Here is a 19220-nt window from a genome sequence, read left to right as displayed (position 1 = left end):
ATTACTTATTTATTTTTGTTTAATTTATTCTTTATCCTCATTTTTAAATAAAATAATATTTTGAACAGTTATAAATTTATTTATGTATGTATATGTATTGAAGTATTAGTTTTCCATGTTAAAGTTAAATAACAACTTTTTCAATATTACATATTTACTCACGATATGTATGTATATATATGCGAGTTGTTTAATATTACACAATTTTCAATAATTGCGTTTTTAATGTGCTAAACATTTATTTTCTACATTTTAACGACATTTTTACATTCGAACGACACTAAACAGCTGTTAATAATTAAATTTCCATGCGTTCTATTTACAGTTAATACGTAGTGGTGGAGTTGGTGTAATGTCTACTTTTGCCCGTTTTGGCGCAATGCTTGCACCTTTTGTGCCGCTTTTGGTAATCTACAAACATCTTTATTATATTATACATACATAAACAATATATAAACATTTTTTTTTTCAGGGAACGTATTACGAAGCATTGCCACTACTACTCTTTGGAGCTGCATCCTTCTCAGCAGGTCTTTTGGGGCTATTGTTACCAGAAACATTTCGAAAGAAACTGCCTGATACGGTGAGTGTACATACATACATACGTCCATTGGGGTGTTTATTATTTTACAAGTTGACTTTTTTTTGCAAACGCTTCCTGAAGTTTCAGTTTTTGCAGCAAAATAATAATACAAAATAAACAAGCACTTTATTTTCAGTGTTGCCTAAATCATATTTATTTTTCCATGTATTCAACAGTGGTGTTTTTTTTGAACGCATTTTCAATAAAATAAACAAATCTACAAGTTCAAAAAAAAAATACAAAAATTAGCGCTTACAAAAAATGTTTAAAAGTTATACCCAACCAAAGTTAGACATCAATTGACAGCGTATTTATACAAGTGCCTTGTCAATTCTGTGTTGCTCATACGATGCGGTGTACTGTACGAATAATATGAATACTCGTACAGTACGATTGATGCATAACTTTAACTGCCTGTAACTTTGAAAGGAATACTTTCATGGAAAAAAACAATAGAACTTTTTTTCAGAAACTTTACATTTTTCATTCGAATTTCCTATTCGTCGGTTTATTTGCTTTGGGGATAAAAAATTTAGTGCAAAAGACAAAAAAGCCCATGTTAAAAGTCAAAAGTCATGTCAAAAGTAAAATGAAAATAGCTTGTTTACGTTGGAAATTTCTTTAGGGCAGAACTAAAAATTCAAAGGCGCTTGCAAAAAAAAAAAAAACAACAACTAACAAATTTAAAAATGACAGAAACCCTTATGTATCCGCACATACAATATCCAAACACACTTTCTTATATACATATGTATAAGCAACTCGGTCTCGTCTAACAAGTGTTTTTAGCAGTAATTATCGTTAAATGCAACACAACAACAATAACTTTACGCCTTTTTGCTGCAGGTCGCTGAGGCAAAACAAATGAACAAAGCAACGCCTATTAAGAAACCAGCCGCTGCAGCTGTATCGGAAGAGCAAGTCGTTGTGAGTATCAATGCTGATGGAGATGCAGCAAACAGCGGCGATGAAATGCAACCCAGTTATACAGCGCGACATGTTGAACCATAAGTGTGGCTTTACATATTTTATTTTAACTTTAAGATCAGCTGTTATATTAAGAATTTATATGTATAAAATATAGCTTTTTATCATATATTTATAAGAAATACATGTGTATGTGCTACAAACAGATAGAAGCACTCCCAGTCGGGTTTAAGTAACCGGAACGGACACGATTTTTTATCTGCCCAAGGACTGTCGACTCGCACGATTCCTCGAAATTATTTCAAAATTGTTTTCTGCAGCTACAGTTACAACAACAGAGAGTTGGTGTGGCATATTTTGCACCACCAACTTACCGCAGCAAATATTATTATAAAATATGGTTTCTTTTTTAAAATTTTTATGAGCGGCAAAAAAGTACCTATTTATATAGTTATTGTTGAAAAATTATATTTATTATAAAGCTACTTTTTCAAGTTTACAAGAAACATATATGAATGTAAACACACGAACCTAATGCAGCAAACATATGTATGTATGTATACATACAGCTGTTTTAAAAACAAAGAGAAAATGTTTTATTGAAAATGCGTTTTTAATTTTTTTTTTTTTTTTTTTGAATGTGTGAAATCCACGCATTGAGTGCGACATCTAATTAGAAACGGAAGTATTTTATCAAAAAAAAAAAGTTATTATACTAAGAAAACTGATATCTGTATTTACCTTTAGTATTTGGTTTCATATCCCTTTTGTTTTAACACTGCCTCACATCGACGACGCATTGATGTAATAAGACTTTGACAGCGCGCCACTGGTATTGCTTCCCACGCCGTTTTTACTTCCTCAAAAAGGACATCCATATTAGGTATATTTTTGGCGCTGACGACTCTTTTAACATCACTCCAGAGATGTTCAATGGGGTTCAAGTCCGGACTGGATGAGGGCCATTCCAAAACATTCTTAAAAAAACAATTTCGTTAACTTCGACGTGTTCTTTGGATCGTTATCCTGTTGAAATTTCCATACAACAGGCAAATTCTCTTCAACTCACGGCAACATAACGTTTTTCAGAATGTCTACGAATTTCCATCAAACCTATGGAGTGGACCAACATCATTCCAGGAGAAGCATCCCCACACCATGAGTGAACTACGCGTGAAACACAATTCCTGGTTGTTTGTTCTCTTCGATATTCATATACCGTATTCTTCCTGAATTTTCCGTTGAATGTCGGAGGAACTCTTTTTTGAGTCTTTTAGGGAGATCACTGCTATCCTCCTGTCTGCTTCTGCCGAAGTTTTCCGTGGCCTTTTTTTACGTGCAACATTAGCAACAGTTTTCTAATTCTCAATATGCTTCAAGGCATTAAAAACTATTTTTTTAGAACATTACACCTGCTCTGCAATTTTGCTGTATGACTTTGCAGCTTTACGAATTTCAAAAATAGAGCTGCGCATAGCAGGTGACCAGCTGCATCATTTACCCATTATAAATCTTCAAGGTAAAAATTTCAGTTTATATTAAACAATAAATGTAAAGCAAATACTTACCAAAAATGTGTGGTATAATTTTTAAAACAGCACAGTAAGTTATCATTGCACAACTGTTTCTAATTAGCTGTCACACTTTACTCACGTTGTACTAAGTAACACATAAGTATTGTTGGAAAATAATAACGGTACTTAAACTTCAAAATAACAAAACTCGGCACATTGAGCAGTAAATTGAGTAAAAAAAGCAGTGCAAGTGTTACATTATATAAAATGAATGCAAAAAATAAAAATTAATTTAATTACTTAACAAAATTTATTTCAACTTCTTATTCTATTATTAGTTACAGTACAATCAATGCGTTCTAGAAAGCTCAATTATAGTATTTTAACTTATGCTTCCACTTCTACACACAAACTGAGTTTTTTATTCGCCAAATATCCCACAAAAAGTTTCCGGTTCTACAATAACACCATAGTTCAGTAACAACTTAAACGACTTAGTCTTATCACTATACAAACGTATGTTCTGGTAAAGGTTATATGCTGTGGGATGCGCTTTTGCCCACTCAACGTCCAAATCATTTATGTCTATAATTGCATCAGTACGCTTGCCCCAGAAATCGACATAAGCGACCTTCACTTTGTTAAGCTCACCATTAATATAAATAAAACCAACTACATTACGTATTAGCAGGCTAAACAACGTTAGCGTTACAAGTCCGGACACGCCAATAGCGCCAACAATGGCAACGGAATTGAGTGAAATAGTGCCAAATTCTGCTAATGTAAAACTAATTGGTAATGCTAGGGCCGTCAGCACTCCTTGGTATATTTTCAGACGTTGAAAACCGGCCGCCAGGCGTATAAGTGGCAGACGGTATATTGTTGTCCATTGCGGCGTTGCACTATTATTGCCTGTTGTGGCAGTTGTGGTATAATTTAAGGAGCCAAATGTGGATTTACAGGTAAATGATTGCGCAAGTAGCGCCGTGCTGCCACAAGTGGAGTAGGTGTTGGAAAATTTTAGTTGCTTCGATATTGTACGCAGTGATTTGCCCAATGCATGTGTACGTATTAACAGGCTTAAACTCATCTGTAAGAATATATAAAAATGTATATTATTTTTATTCACATTTAAAAGACACAAAGCGCTCACTGTTATTTAATTATTTGTTAAAATTTATAAATAATCCACACACCGGTACTAGAACAGCTGTTTAAGTTCGAAGACGCACATGTAAACAAGCACAGCTGTTTATTTTGACAGTTCTTATGAGTCGAGGACCACTGAAGATTTTCGATTTTCGAAAATATGCGGATATAGACGTAGTTTGCAGATTTGAATTTCCAAAGTAAACCGGAAAGAGTTGAGTAGTTACAATGAATTTTAAATTTATTAAAATATTATCTGTTCTACGACGAAAAATCCGAAAATATTCTTTTGAGCATTGTTTCGTGTCAGCTTTTTCTTTAATTTATTAAGGTTCAAGGGCATACACGATTTTATTTATTGGACACTATCAATTCGGATAATATCCATATCTAATTGTTAACACATGTTTAGTAAATGTATCGGAAAAATTAGACGTATTAGACAGAAAAAAATATCAAAATGGAAAACATATACATATGTATGTATGTATATGTATATACACGATAAAATTGCATTTATACACCGAACTGACAGTAGGAGAGACATCAGCTGAGTTAACTGAATATTTTTGAAATGTTTCCAAAAAATATAAAGAAATGCAAGTGCGAAGAAATTGTTCACCTGGATCAATTCAGAATTTGAAAATTGTGCGGCAAAATGCTGAAAGCAGCAGTATAAGAAAACACAGCCTAATGCCACCTCAACCTTTCACTGCCGACTTACTGTTCCAACTATCGATAAGATATCATTCATGTTATTCATCAATTCATATATTTGCAGTGTTTACCTTTCTTGAAGAGTCTTAAAATGAATGATGAGCAAATGACGATAATTAGATGATAACCTATGCAAGTAAGATTTTACCACTATTTATTTACTGTAATTACAAAACAAATTGCTAAAAAATATTACACTTTACTTTCAGCTCAGCTATGCTCAGACATAACATGTGTGAATAATAGCAACAAATCACGTGCCTTGGGAAAACAACATAATTCTCAATCGATGATGCGCCGAGTGCGCCAAGAGCGGCGTTGGCGACAGATCGCCAAGCGACCAATAGTCAGCTCTCGTTCATCGGTGCGGTCACAACAATTCTAACGGGTAAATTGGAGTATTAGAAAAGTGTGCCTTCAAATATATAGTATTTTTTGTCCTATGATCAGTGCCTGCACACATTACTCATTATACTATGGCTATGCTGATCAAACTCAAGATCAAAAATTTCGTCGCGGTCGCATTGCTAATTGATTGATGTTACAAGTGGTAGTTGTAGTGATTTATTGTTGCATAAAATGTGTTAATTGCAGTAAAATATTTAGCAAATATTTAGTAGAAACACAATAATAATGTGTTAGACATACAACGTCGGTGATCTTATGTGAAAATTCAAATGTCATACTATTTTTAGTAACGCCAGCAAACTGAACTAATTCTCTCGACAACTCAGTGATGAGTAGCGGAAAATCTACAAAAAGGGGGACAAGTGTGGACAGCGACAAGCAATTTGGGTTTTCTCGGCAAAAATTTTGATTGAATATGATTACAACACGAACACAACTATTATAGTGCCTATAATTTTAATATGAATGAGAGGAATGAATGAAGTGAATAAAAATTGAATATAAAATTTCAGGAAAAGCATTAAAAAAATAAATTTGCTAATAATGCGGTTATGATGTGAAAAACTATACAATAATTTATACAATATAATATATTTCCACATTATCCTTGTTATGTTTATCGTCTAAAAAACGAACTTCGAAATAATTAAAAAAAAATACATTAATTCATGTTTTCTTTTTGTGAGATTTCATAAGTTAGATCCTACATGGGTAGCAAAAAATCGATTTTTTGTTTAGCATGGGAATATTCTCCGAAATTTTGAAGTTGATCGAGCAAATAGCCGGATTTCGAATATAATAGTATACAATAATTTGTATGATTTATTGTTGTTGTTTACTTGCCATAATCGGCTCCCGTAACTTTAAACGCCTTTTTAGCGAAACACTGTTTTTAGAATCAGCGAGAAAAACTTTTCCGAAACGGCTGATCTGATCAACTCGACCTTCTTAAATGTATTTATCGGGTGGTGATCGAAAAATAATGTTTTTGATAACAAATTCGATTTTTAAGGATTGCAAAATTTTTCAAAATGAATCGCCATTCATCATTGGTCATTATTATTCTTATTTATTAAATAAAATGCCAGTTTGTTCGTTGTTTTTCGTACTTAAGCCCAGACAGTACTTAAGATTCTACTAAACTGCCAAAATTATAATATTATATAATGTAGTCCCAGAATACCACTCTCCAAATATTATACTAAAACCCACTTATAAAATCTCATATCAAATAATGGCGTTATGTATTACAAATAAGTATCATATTTTTCCCCCACAGGATCTCTATCTCTGGAGGTTCTCCAGGAACAACCAAACCAATCTAGTCATAGACTTAAGGCATAGTTTAAGTAGAATCGAAAATCGACAAAATGTCCATGACATCGCTGGGTATCAGTACCGGTTTTATGATCGGCTACTGTGTGCTTGCCCAAGTCGCACGCCGGCTCGCCAAACGTTTTGTCGATCGCGAAGGCATTGTGCCGGTGCTCGTTAACGAGGCGATCGCTGCAGCTGAATTGTGTGCTTGTTGCTTCGAACTAATAATCGGTAAGTGTTTAGCTACATAATACATATATAAAAATTAGTCTAGACTCCAGTGTTGTAAGCGCTTTTATATGACATGTAAAACGTGCTCTTTTCTTCGTCCACTTAGTGGCTGACAACTTCGGCGTTGCTGCATACGCAATCTTTCTGTTTATGCTAACCGTCTGGTGGGGCAAGGTCTGGGGTGACGCTTCCGCCTGTCCATACACACATATGGAAGACTTGGTGGAAGGCAAGACATCCTTTAAGGAGGTTGCATTGCGTACATGGGCCGAACTGATGGGTGGTTGCTGCGTCTATCGTATTGTGCAGGTTTTTTGGTGGTTCGAATTTGCCGAAACACATAAGGGACGCGCTTTTGAGGAATGCAATGCGGATTTACAAGTAAGTAGACGTTTTTTTTTTATTTCATTTCATTCTCACACTACCAGCAGCTAAAATATTTTTGTCAAACTTAGCACTCAGCTAAAATGGAGTTATACGGAGTTGATAATGTTAACAATTTAACTTTTCCTTTCATTTTGCAACACTTTTTGGGACTGTCTTCGGAAAAAAGAACTGTCTTTAACTCTTCTTTTTTCAAAAAATAGCATTTTGAGTCTTAACCATCACGGGGTTTGTACGGGAAAACTTCTATTTTCAACAGCTAAGTCTACTCATACCTCGGCTACGTATTTAGTCGGGCTTCCATTCTATTATAATTTTAATAACCTGAAAAGTATATTAAATTTGACTCGCAGTTTGTAACACCCAGAAAGGAACGTCCGAGAACCTATAAAATATATACATATACTAAAGATGAGCCCGTCTGTATATCTTCTTCTTTCCAAGCGAAGCCAAGTCCTTCCATACCTAGTCCTTCCAATAACAAATTTGCCTCGCAGTTTGTAACACCGAGAAAGGAACGTCCGAGAACCTATAAAATATATACATATACCAAAGATGAGCATGACGAGCTGAGTCGAATTAGCCATGTCCTTCTGTCTGCCCGTCTGCCCGTCTGTATGTCTTCTTCTTTCCAAGCGAAGCCAAGTCCTTCTCCACTTGGTCTTTCCAACGGTGCGGTGGTCTTCCTCTCTCTCTGCTTCCCCCGACGGGTACAGCGTTAAATATTTTCAGAGCTGGAGTGATTTTGTCTATTCAGTCACATGATCTAGCCAGCGTAGGCGCTGTCTCCTAAGGCGCTGAACTATGTCTTTCGCAGAACCTTCTTCTCGAAAACTCGTAATGCCGGCTCATCAGGCCCCTCCATCATATAGCAGAACGGGGATGGCGGTATTTGTAGGAGTACACGCAAGTAGAAGGAAAGTTCTCTGAGCACCATTCACTAAGGATTGGCCGAACACGATTCTTTTACAAATGGCTCAAGCAGCTCAAAACTTCCGGTCTTAGACCAAGTATCCCGTGGGTAGTCAAAAAAAAAAAAAAACATTCCTTTGTAGGCGAGCTACAGTGAGAAGGCGAACCATCCCTCCCCAGGGTTGTGCGCTACGCATGAGACTCGCCAAGTAAAAAACAAAACGACCTCAATGAAAAGATCACAAACTACTTTCATAAAATATTATTCCACAGCAGAAGAGAACTAACTCAATTTACTTTTCAGGTACATCCCTATCTCGGAGCCGCTATCGAAGGTTTCGCCACACTACTTTGCCGTCTCGCCTCGAGGGCGCTCAGCGAGAAAGACCCGAAATTCTGCAGCATCATTGACTCGTTCATCGGCACCAGTTTAGTGGTTGCAGGTAGGCAAGAAGTGTATCAAACAGTGAACACAATTTAGAGTTTAGCTCAGTGCAAACATAACCATAGAACACGTGAGATCCGTCTCAAGAAAAGTTTACGCTTTTAATTATGTGATGTTTTCAGCATTCAACTACTCAGGCGGCTACTTCAACCCGGTGCTGGCTACCGCACTCAAATGGGGTTGTCGCGGACACACCAATATCGAGCATATCATAGTCTACTGGATTGGTGCATGCGTTGGCGCGCTATTATCGGTGCCGGTATATAGGCTGCCAGTGGTGAGGCGATTCTTGGTGGGCGAACGAAAGGAAAAGGAGCAATAAGGCGGTTAAAGGAGAAGAAGGAGTAAAACGATCAGAGGAGAATGTGGAGTAAAGTAATCGGTGGAGTAAGGCAGCCGGAGGAGTAAGGTAATCGGTGGAGTAAGGCAGTCGGAACATAAAGAGACACTGCGCGAATGTACCGTTAGGAGAAAAGATGCACATTTCTTGTTATTGTTATTGTGTTGAATAATTTTATAAAATTTTACCTTACAAATATATATTTGTAAATACGTTTAATAAGTACAAGCGTATACGAAGTCAGTGAAAAACAAATACAATTCAGTTTTTGTAACTATATATATAGTATATATATTCGAATATACAACATTCGGGGTGGGCTTACAAGCTAAGTTGCCGTTACTGTATTTGTTGTTATTGTGGCAGTGGCCTTTCGCTTGCCGCGACGTTTACGCGTTATAAATAGGTTTACAACATTCTCCGAAACCTTTTCAAAACGGTAATCACTCGAGCCGAGCGAAATGTGCTTCGTACTCAAACTGCTGTCGCTGAGCGAGGTGTTGGTATGATTGGTTTCTTCTATGGTTACATTCATATCGGTTGCGAGGAAAGTGTTGGCGCTGATGTCGCTGAGGAAATTGTCCGTAATATTGAAGTCAGCGGGTCTTACGTTGGTAGCTAAGTCAATACCGGTTGGTGCTTCGGTACCGTTTACGTGCGTTACAACTGCACAATCGTCCAAATCTTGCTGCATTAGTTGGGATTTAATCGGATTCGCGACAGCCGGATGTTCAGACGACGCTGTATTTGGAGATTTGGACGAAGTTGGTCCGATTGCAACTGCACGATCGTCCAAAAGTGGCTGAGATTTAATCGAGTTTTCGATCACAAGTTGGTCGTTAGGAGTCCTTTCGTCTGCAATATTGGACGAAACGGTGTCAGTTACAGCCGCTACAACTACACCATCCTTCAAACTAGACTGCAGTAATTGAGTCTTGAGCTGATTGGCGACTGCTAGCGAATTTCTAGACGACGTTTTGTCTGCAATTTTAGGCGACGCGAACATTAATTGCATACGCGAATCGATCTCTTCATATTCGGCATCCTGACTGATGTTCATCGGTAGTGAGGTCGGTGTTTGAGGCGCAGGCAGATTGTCATTCGATTCATTGGCTCGATCATTTTGCAGTATATCGATAATATCTCGATTTTTGCGTGCCACATCAACAAGCGACTCTGTTGGTTCCGGCACTGCAGTAGGCGGCGTGTGAATTGCATACTTTTCATCATCATCGCTATCTACAATACGCATTTTGAACCGTTTGCGTCGTTGCGACTTGGACATAACTTCCGCATCATCACTACTTTCACTCGTTTTCCGACGCTTCGGTGTTTGGTTGAATTCGGTTGCGATTCTTTGATGATCATTTGTGGTTTCTGTATGGGAATCGCTTGCAACTTGCATCTCTTCGGTAGTAGTAAGTTCTTTTTTCGTTAGTTTTTGTACGTTTTCTTTTTTACCCCCACCAATGTCGGTTATGACGCGCTTCACGTGGTTATCAGTCTCTTCTTCGTTCAATTTCTGCTCAGTTGATTTTTTCTTCGCAACGGAATAAAATTTATTGCTTGTTTTCTTCCGGCTTAGCTCGTCTGCTGACTCTTTTGAAATATCACATTTTACATTATTTATTTTGCAGGCAACTGTAGCTACTGCGACCTGTGATTTAGCGGTTATGTTCTCCGTAGTGGAATTGTTCAAACTTTCAAGCGCTTTCTTAATGGCACCTTCGTTTTGAATATTCCTGTCGGAAGAATTCTTAGATTTCTCCTCTAACTCATGACTTCCAAATGATTTTTTAACGGTATTATTTGCTTTTTCAATAATTTCTACCTTTAGAGTTTTTAGGTCACCACGCTGAACCTTTGTAACAATCCTTTGCCCACATTTATCTGCCATTTCGTCACATTTTTGACTCTTTTCCTTATGGATTTCCACATCGTGTTTGCCATTTCGAGGTTTCGTGCCTTGTGAGTGTTCGTCGTGCTCTACTTTTTGTTGACTCTTTCGGCGTTCTTGAATTTTTGTGTTCTGTCCCTTTAACAGTTGTGTTTGATCTGTATTCTCACAACTGCGCTCACGAGTACCTCTCTCTTCTGTTGGCAGCTTATTGTAATCCCGTTGTTTTGCGTTGTCGCATTCGGAATCATTCGTAGTACTTTCACTATTTTTATCTATGTGTGCCTTGTGTTCATCAGTCTTTTGTATTGTGCTTATTTCATCTTTGCTGTGTGCCTTTTTCACAGTTCCGTCACAGGAGATTTTGTGTGCTTGCGCATATTCTATTGGATTTTCTGTTTCGAAAATTTCCGTTGTCTCACCCACCTTCCGCCTTGCCCAGTTGTCGATTTCTTTTATGATACGCTCACTTTTCTTTTGGTTCTCAAATAACGTTTTCGTTTCCAACAGATTCTTGTCTATGTTCCCATTGATTTGAAGCATCTTTGTTTCCTCTGACACTTGTTTTGGTATTATCTTTTCATTCTTCTTCTTCTTATATGGAATTATTGGTTCTACTGCTTTAATAGAAAGTTTCTGTTTTTTAACTACGTCAGTCGCTGCGTTCTTACACTCTTTCGCACTAGTGCCATCGACGCTCTCTTCTCTCTTCCTTTTCGCAGAAATTTTAGGTATTTTAAATTTCCACAAAACTTCGGACCGCTTCATATTCTCAATAAGCACGTTACGTTCGGGTGAATTATTAACGGTATCCGGAAGTCCTTTCGCTTTGCTTTTTGGATTTTTATTTCGATGGTTATCGACTGTCTTAGATTGTTTCTCAACTACTTTTGATTCCACCGCACACTTCGTATCTATGTAGGGTACTTTTTGAACTTCCGTTATTTTTTCATTTCCGTCTAAAAAGCTATTGGTCAGCTTGTCCATGCTGTTAACTAAATAGGACACCGCAGCTTCGGTCTCACGCAGCACACTTTCGTCGAGAACGATTGAGCCTTCCGCAATTGCGGTTTCTTCAGTAACACCTATGTGCCTTTCTGCTATTGTGGATTTTGTACTCTCCGATTTCTCAATAACAGGACCACTACCAGTTTCTGTGGTGCTTTTTGCTATTGCGGACTCTTCAGAAATACCGTTATGCTTTGAACTCTCCGATTTCTCAATAACAGGACTACTATCACTTTCTGTGATGCTTTCTGCAACTGAGAATTCTTCGGAAATACCGTTACATTTTGCACTCTCCGGCTTCTCTATAATAGGACCACTACCATTTTCAGTCGCGTTTTCTGCAATTGCGGATTCTTCAGAAATACCGTTGGGTTCTGTACTCTCTGACTTATCAATAATAGCACCACTATGTTCCACGTTCCTGTTGCAATCGACACTTCTTTCTGTTTCATTTATAATTCGGTTTGTGGTATCAGGTACCATAACTTCGCTGCATTTCGTTATGCCATCATCAATTTCACTGAAACTTACATTTGTAGTGTCTGCAGAGACAAGCAATTCTTCCGATTTATATGCTGCTGACTCAGGGACAACTTTTTGTATGACAACCTCACTTCGTGCAATTGGTTTTTGCTCTGTATTATCTTCATGAGTTTTACGATTGCTTTCTTCGCTCTTCTCTGCGCTTAAAACTGAGTCACAGTTACTCTCAGCAGTCTCTGAAATAACTTTTACTTCGATCGTGGATTCATTTGCAGTATTCACAGCTTCAAGCAGTTTTTCAGTTGCTTGCATATTCACTTCGTCTGTAGTACCCACTTTTTGCTCATCAATTTCTTTAACTTCAGTAATTTCTTTTTGCTGAGCAATTACATTTAGCTTGCACGATTCTTTTGCTTCAATATTCATTGGACTATTTTGCAATAGATGGTTCGTATTTTCACCACAAAGTAACTCTTCTTCTACGAGTGCCATACCTGCGTTATTTTCCGACGTCTTACTGGTCTGCGAAATTTCGTTGTTGCCCTCAGCAAGTTCTTGTGAATTTTTAATATTCTCTAAGCATTTTACCATTGATATTTTCCGTTCACTGTCGTCTGGTAATAGTTCTGTCAACAAATCCATAACTGGCATATCGTTGTTCGCAATAGTGTGGCTCAAAGGCAAATCGCCAGATTCATTATTTTCATTGTTGATATTAGTTGCTGAACTCACAGCTAGTTCTATATCCGTTATAATTGCAATTTGTGGCGATTTTGTTTCATTTTGGACTATAAGCTCAACAGTCTCCAATACATCACTAATAGCATTATTTAAAATGGTTTCTGAAATGGCTATTTGCTCGACTTTCGCTTTTGTTAATATTTCATTAATACCCTCTGTTCCATTTATAACCTGTTCAGATTTTTCAGTATTACTTGATCTTATAGATTCCTCAGTTATATTTTGGCGCTTAATTTCTATCGTATCAGATTTAATTTGCTTCGATGTAGCAACCTTCAACACAACATCATCCGCAACAGACTTATCATTATGCGTAGCTCCTGTGTTCGCTTCCAAACGCGGCGGAACATTTTCATCCACCAGATTCAAGTTTTCTATGCTTTTCTGGTCAACAATTTTAGTTGTGTCTGAACTACTCACTTCTGTCGTGGTTTCATTATTTAGTGTAATATCATTTGTATCAGCACTAATTCCAGCGCTCAACTGTGGGGAGTTTTTATCCTGTTGAATTTTTGTTTCGATGCTTTCCTCCTCCAAATCAATACCTAATATGTATATTAATAGAAAAAAGTATATTATTTCCTTGCCTAAGTAAATAATTGGATTACCTTCATTATTTTCTGCAGCGGTAGATGTTGTTATCGAATTCTTTTGTATGCCTTTGGTAACGAGTTCCGAAACTGGTACTACCACTTTTGTTATATTTTGTGCTGCATTTGGTTTTATACTTGTTTCCACTATATTAGCACGTTTGGGCTTTTTAGCTGCAGCGAGTTCCCGCAATCGTCTTTGGTGTGCACGTATCTCATAAATATTGGGTAGACGTATGTTCGACAAAATTTGTATGCCACCTAAAAAATAACTACCATTACTACCTTTTTCACTAATATTTGTATAAAAAACTTACCATTAATTTTATTTCCATTATATTTTGGCTCATTTTTTAATATTTCAACTTTGTGTGTTTCAGCTGCTTGTTCAATTTCAGTCTCTTCCTCGTCATCTGATAGTAAAATTGTGGCTATCTTGGCATAATCTACAGTTTCCTCATTTCTTTTCACACCAGTGACCGGCTTTTTAGCTGAATTCTCATTTGCAGCTTGATCTTCACTAGTGAGACTGGCAATAAGCGGCTTACCTGTCAAACTACCGTTATCGCTGTTGGTCACAAGATTTGCATCATTTTTATTTTGCTTGTTTTGTTCTTCTTTTATTGGTATATAATAGTCATTCGTGTCTGTTTTCTTACTATTGATTGTGGAAGATATTATTGTCGGTTCGCTGGTATCGGTATAATTGCTGGGAGAGGTTGTTGCCGAACTGCTGCTATCCTTTCGAAAGTCAATCACATTACTGTTTAGATCGCCCGCATTAGTGGGTGTGTTTCCGAAAAGTTCGTCAAACAAAGCTGTTTTCTTTGGCGTCGTCATACCGTCTGCCTTCACCAAGCGATTTGCATTTTTATCCGTTTCTTTACAAGAAAACTCATTTTCTAGCGCTATTAATTTTTCCTTGGTTAGCTTTTGCTCTGCCAGTAATTTTTCAAGACTTTGTGAGTCTTTGCATGCTGGCAGATGCTTATCTAAAAAATTATCTCCCTGATCTCTTTTCATATTCTTTGTGTCTTCATGCGTTCTTTCACAAAATTTGGGATTTAGACTTAATTTATCTTCCCTACCTCCTTCTTTAAAAGGATTCGGTGCTTTCCCATGAATATCTTTACTTCGTGTAAGGCCATCTACTGTATAAGTTACATTTTCATTTCTATTAATATTCATAACCTTATCACGCGCTTTCTCATTCGTATCCTTAGATTTTTTATTTGCATCCTCGTGATGTCTCTTGCTATCACTTCGCCTATCATGACGCACGTCAGAATTTTCAGACTTGATTCTTGCATCTCTGCTATCACTTCGCCTATCATGACGCACGTCGGAACTTTCAGACCTGATTCTTGCATCTTTGCTATCGCTCCGCCTGTCATGGCGACCATCATAACTTTCATATTTGGGTTTTTCCTCTTTGTCGTGATATCTGAAATAATAAAAAAAAATGTATTTAACCTCTCAATTTATCAATAAGCAATTAAGAAACTTACCTTGAACGGCCGCCCAATCTATCATAGGAATGTTGTCGTCTGTCATTGTCTGTACTGTTATATGATTCTTTTTCAGTTTCACTCTTAAAAGATTTATTTTTAATGTTATGACCCCGTTCCACTGTTCTGTTATCATGACTGTGACTATAATCTCTTGTGGCGTTTCGGACACTTCCATCACGTTCCGTATTACGCGCATTGTATCTCGACACATGCTGTTCCCTTTGTTTATTGCTTCTATTGTATTTTTCACGCTGAGGATCACTATCGTACTTACGCTCCAAACTTTCATTGCGACGTTCTTGTTTCTTATAGTCATCGGTTATATGTGTAATTTCACGACCGCGTGAATTGTACGAGGTTGCACTCGGATGTTCATTGTCTATGGTTTCAACATTTTCATTAGTATTTGCTGTAGGTAAGACTGTTTCGTTTTTAAACCAAGTATTTGTGTTTTGTGATGTGCTTGCACAATCTGTATATTCCCTTCTTGGTTGCTTACGTCTGAAGCAGATATCATCCTTCCTATTAAATAAAAATTACACCACTTTTTTATAAGAAGTTTTAATTTATCTACACACACTTACTCTTTGCGTAATTGTTCGATTTGTTTGTCCTTGCGTTTGATCTCTGCTTTTGCTGTGTCCAACAAGTTTTGAAAATTGATACCTATTCGTCTTATTTGTTTTTTCAAATCCGCATTTTCCAACTGCAAAGTTTCAATCGTTTTTAGGGAATCATTATACTTTGCTTCCAGTGAAAGAAGTTCTGCGGTTTTCTATGGACGAAAGGATTAATCTTCATATACACAAGTGACTAAACTTGAATATATTTCTTACCTTTTCTTCATCTTGCTGGAACGTATCCAAATCTTCGTAGATATCTAAGTCATCTAAATACATTTGTATTCAACTATACCCAATTTATATTATTTAAAAATATATTTAAACGCTGCAAAAAATAAAAATTTTGCTTATGTTGAAAGATTTGCAATACAATAAAAAAAATATGTGCGCTGTCAGAAAGCAACAAAAGTAAATTGTTTTCGCTTTGCGGCAGAGTTGCTTTAAATATCATTTATCGAAGAGATTTATGAATTGCACCTGCTGCAGCTATGAATTGATTAAAGAAATATCTTTACAATTCCAACTTTACTAAATAAATTTCATATATTACAGTGGATAGGTTTGAACTAAATAATAAAACGTGAATTTAGATTAGTGTTATTCTTGCAGTTTTTGTTTTTTTTACAGTATTTGTACTAGGTACCAAAAAAGCAAATTAATTTTTGCGATACACAATTAAAAACGCATTTGGAACGAACAGCAACACCGACATCAGCTGATTATTTGGCGCGTAAATTGGATTCGAACCTTTAAATGTCAGAGCAGTTGTTTACTTATTTTATTTCTCGCATGCGATATATTATTAATAATTGTTTGATTCCGCATTGGTTGCATTTTTTATAAGCTTCTGTTAATAAACTATTTCTAGGGCATTGCAATCGTAAGCATAAACATAACAGAGTTTACTTCATTATTGGAACAAAGAAATTAAAGCATAACTCTTTATTATGGCCGACGTGATGGATCCAACTATTTCAGTGTCCAAGGTTTGTGTGGATAAATATGATTATTCCATCATAAATAATCCTGGCTTTTAGGGATGTTTTGTTTTCAAAGGCACGAACAACGCAAAAAACAGCGGGGCTGCAAAGCGGAAGCACAACGACGACAATGTAAGTGCTTTGAGGAAACAAGTGACTGGACAGCCTTACTATGCAACTTATGCTGACACTTGGCAAAAATTAGAAAGTCACATTGAAGCACTACAATCGGAAAGCTATGCTAAAACTTTGGAAGATGTAGTGACTTATGTGAAAAACGAATGTAGTGCAGATATGGACACAAATGACATGGACGAGATAGTACCCGCCGCAGCACTACTAACTGGTGAGCGAAATCCGTTATTAATATAATGGAATTAGTAAATATTTCTCCCTTGTTACCCATATTAAAGGAGTAAATCAACCCGACCACTTGGAACAATTTGCCACACTAACGCAGCGTATCTTGCAAAAAATGTCGGCTTCGGTTTGTATGCTGCAATCACGTGATTGTGGTACACTAAAATCTGCAGTGGAGACAATGGTGTATAATTTTGTTGAAAACGCAGAACGTTCACCACCCACAGAACTGGAAGATGAAGACACGGAACAGCGTGAAAAGAAGCGTCTACGACGTACACAATGCAACATGCGTCAATTGTTGCACTGGTATCGCCGCAAATACATAAAACCGCAGCTGCAAACAGGGAGTGAAGTAGAGGATATTGCTGAAGATGTTTCAGATGCGTTCGATTCACCGAAAAAATACTATTCAAAGCGTCCTCATGCTTTGGTTGTTATATTGCCCGATTTTGAATGCTTTAATACAACAATACTGCAGGACATCATACTAATGCTGAGCACTTACTATACACATTTACCGTTTGTGTTAGTCTTCGGTGTGGCAACTGCTGTTTCGGCTGTACATAACGCATTACCCTATCACGTAACAAGCAAGATCAAACTTTGTGTCTTTAAAACTCAAACGGCTCCAGTTTGTCTAAATGAGGTAGATATGTTGTAAACATTTTTTCTGGCTTATTTCATTATTATTTCTTAATTTCAGATTCTGGAGCGTGTTATACTTTCACCTAAATACGCATTCCATCTATCCGGCAAGGCTTTCAAGTTTCTTACACACATATTCCTCTACTATGACTTTTCGATTCATGGTTTCATACAAGCCTATAAATACTGTCTAATGGAACACTTTTATCAAGGCAATGCCTACGCACTATGTGCTAATTACACTGCCTCTTTGAATCGAATCAAAGATTTGACACATGAAGATATTGAAAGTATACGTCACCTGCTCTCATTTCGTCCGTATGTGGAGAGCATCAACGATTGCAAACGTATTATCGCCATACTTACCGACGACAGCTATTTGAAAAAGAAGCTGCCACAATTATTGCGCGACTGTCATATACATTTTATGCTATTACGAATATTCCTGGAATTTTTCACCGTGCTAGTTGGTGATTTACCTAAATGTCCATTGGGTAAACAGCGTCGTGAACTATACTCGTTTTGCCTCTCAAAAGAGTTATGCGACCAACCGGAATTTAAGGAATGTTGGCAGATACTTAGTTTTATGTCGAAAGATGAATTTGTCGCCAAAATCTCTAAAGCGATTTCGGTGACGGAGGACTTTATGAACGTCGAAATCGTTGGCTTAGAGCTAGCCCATGATTGCATGACAACGGTCACTACCAAATTTCAAGCGTTGAAAGTTCTACTAACGCGAGTTGTAATGGCTGGTACGGAGGATAAATCACCGACCGGTACAGCCGCACCGACCGCTACAGCAGCAACTCCAGAAAGCAGCAAACAACAAAAATTTACATCCCGTCAAGATCTGAAAGATCATTTATTGCAAATGTCCAAACAGCAAAATAAACCGACTTCGGAATATGCACAAGCTGTTGCACAAACGTTGTTGCACATACAAAATGAAATTGTCGTGAGCCATTTGACGCCGCTTACACGTGCTCCGCCCCTACATGAGCTTTTCGTTTTTAGCGATGTGTCCACAGTGCGTCGTAATATTATAGGCGCGCCACGTGCGGCACTTCACATGGCCCTCAACAATCCACACTACTACCTGCAGTGCAAATGTTGCCAATTGTCGGAATCCAATCAATTACTGGCCACTCTGCCGGATTTATCTGTTGCATATAAACTGCATCTGGAATGTGGCCGTATGATTAATCTCTTCGATTGGTTACAAGCTTTTCGATCTGTGGTGGATGACATCGATAATGAGCAGGAACAGGTGGATCCGCAGATTCAGTAAGTCTATATTAAATATGGTTCAAATGTGAAATCGGAATGTTTATCGTGTTTAACTTGTTATTTTTTTTTTTATTTTTTTGTGTAAACTTTTTGTTATAAAAAATTTTTTTGTAAACACTTTTAGTGTATATAATATTTTTTGTACAAAATTTTGTTTTTTTTTAT

General features: G+C 37.1%; 5 protein-coding genes across 6 annotated transcripts in view; 3 read left to right on the top strand and 2 right to left on the bottom strand.

Annotated features, from left to right (window-relative positions):
* The window catches only part of LOC108973894 (organic cation transporter protein), a gene marked incomplete in the record, with an annotated part of 10199 nt that extends 8129 nt beyond the window's left edge, over positions 1 to 2070 (top strand). For both annotated transcript variants that reach the window (XM_018941408.1, XM_018941417.1), the window contains 2 exon segments: positions 473 to 583; positions 1430 to 2070. In XM_018941408.1, the coding sequence (XP_018796953.1) occupies positions 473 to 583; positions 1430 to 1594 (276 nt within the window).
* Positions 2071 to 3311: 1241 nt separating this feature from the next.
* Positions 3312 to 4265, bottom strand: LOC108974013 (transmembrane protein 186). The gene is made up of 2 exons (XM_018941588.1): positions 4178 to 4265; positions 3312 to 4114 (listed from the first exon to the last, which is right to left on the bottom strand). The coding sequence occupies exon 2, from the start codon at positions 4112 to 4114 to the stop codon at positions 3446 to 3448; it is 669 nt and encodes a 222-aa protein (XP_018797133.1). The 5' UTR covers positions 4178 to 4265; the 3' UTR covers positions 3312 to 3445.
* A 932-nt stretch (positions 4266 to 5197) lies between these two features.
* Positions 5198 to 9206, top strand: LOC108974124 (aquaporin-12). The gene is made up of 5 exons (XM_018941779.1): positions 5198 to 5278; positions 6578 to 6846; positions 6953 to 7227; positions 8447 to 8585; positions 8710 to 9206. Exons 2-5 carry the CDS (start codon positions 6669 to 6671, stop codon positions 8907 to 8909), a joined length of 792 nt encoding a protein of 263 aa, XP_018797324.1. The 5' UTR covers positions 5198 to 5278; positions 6578 to 6668; the 3' UTR covers positions 8910 to 9206.
* LOC108974118 lies at positions 9188 to 16120 on the bottom strand. The gene is made up of 6 exons (XM_018941767.1): positions 15994 to 16120; positions 15742 to 15932; positions 15155 to 15679; positions 13964 to 15090; positions 13665 to 13907; positions 9188 to 13601 (listed from the first exon to the last, which is right to left on the bottom strand). The coding sequence occupies exons 1-6, from the start codon at positions 16054 to 16056 to the stop codon at positions 9256 to 9258; spliced, it is 6495 nt and encodes a 2164-aa protein (XP_018797312.1). The 5' UTR covers positions 16057 to 16120; the 3' UTR covers positions 9188 to 9255.
* A 476-nt stretch (positions 16121 to 16596) lies between these two features.
* The window catches only part of LOC108973952 (origin recognition complex subunit 3), a 3344-nt gene continuing 720 nt past the window's right edge, over positions 16597 to 19220 (top strand). Inside the window, exons 1-4 of the mRNA XM_018941502.1 lie at positions 16597 to 16766; positions 16818 to 17106; positions 17174 to 17769; positions 17827 to 19052. Of these exons, the coding sequence (XP_018797047.1) occupies positions 16728 to 16766; positions 16818 to 17106; positions 17174 to 17769; positions 17827 to 19052 (2150 nt within the window). The 5' untranslated portion in view covers positions 16597 to 16727. The remainder of the gene's footprint in view (positions 16767 to 16817; positions 17107 to 17173; positions 17770 to 17826; positions 19053 to 19220) is intronic.

Source organism: Bactrocera latifrons, unplaced genomic scaffold (assembly GCF_001853355.1).
Source record: "Bactrocera latifrons isolate USDA-ARS-PBARC rearing strain unplaced genomic scaffold, ASM185335v1 scaffold_111, whole genome shotgun sequence".
Taxonomy (NCBI): domain Eukaryota; kingdom Metazoa; phylum Arthropoda; class Insecta; order Diptera; family Tephritidae; genus Bactrocera; species Bactrocera latifrons.
This window is presented reverse-complemented; position numbering and strand designations above follow the sequence as displayed.

Bases quoted from the DNA above. Each gene is read 5' to 3' on its own strand.
- LOC108974013 (XM_018941588.1), bottom strand. From the start codon at position 4,114: ATGAGTTTAAGCCTGTTAATACGTACACATGCATTGGGCAAATCACTG.
- LOC108974124 (XM_018941779.1), top strand. From the start codon at position 6,669: ATGTCCATGACATCGCTGGGTATCAGTACCGGTTTTATGATCGGCTAC. The intron at 6,847-6,952 runs GTAAGTGTTTAG...TCGTCCACTTAG, and splicing joins TTGCTTCGAACTAATAATCG to TGGCTGACAACTTCGGCGTT. The intron at 7,228-8,446 runs GTAAGTAGACGT...TTTACTTTTCAG, and splicing joins AATGCAATGCGGATTTACAA to GTACATCCCTATCTCGGAGC.
- LOC108974118 (XM_018941767.1), bottom strand. From the start codon at position 16,056: ATGTATTTAGATGACTTAGATATCTACGAAGATTTGGATACGTTCCAG. The intron at 15,680-15,741 runs GTAAGTGTGTGT...TTTATTTAATAG, and splicing joins ATCGAACAATTACGCAAAGA to GAAGGATGATATCTGCTTCA. The intron at 13,908-13,963 runs GTAAGTTTTTTA...GTTATTTTTTAG, and splicing joins TAATGGAAATAAAATTAATG to GTGGCATACAAATTTTGTCG.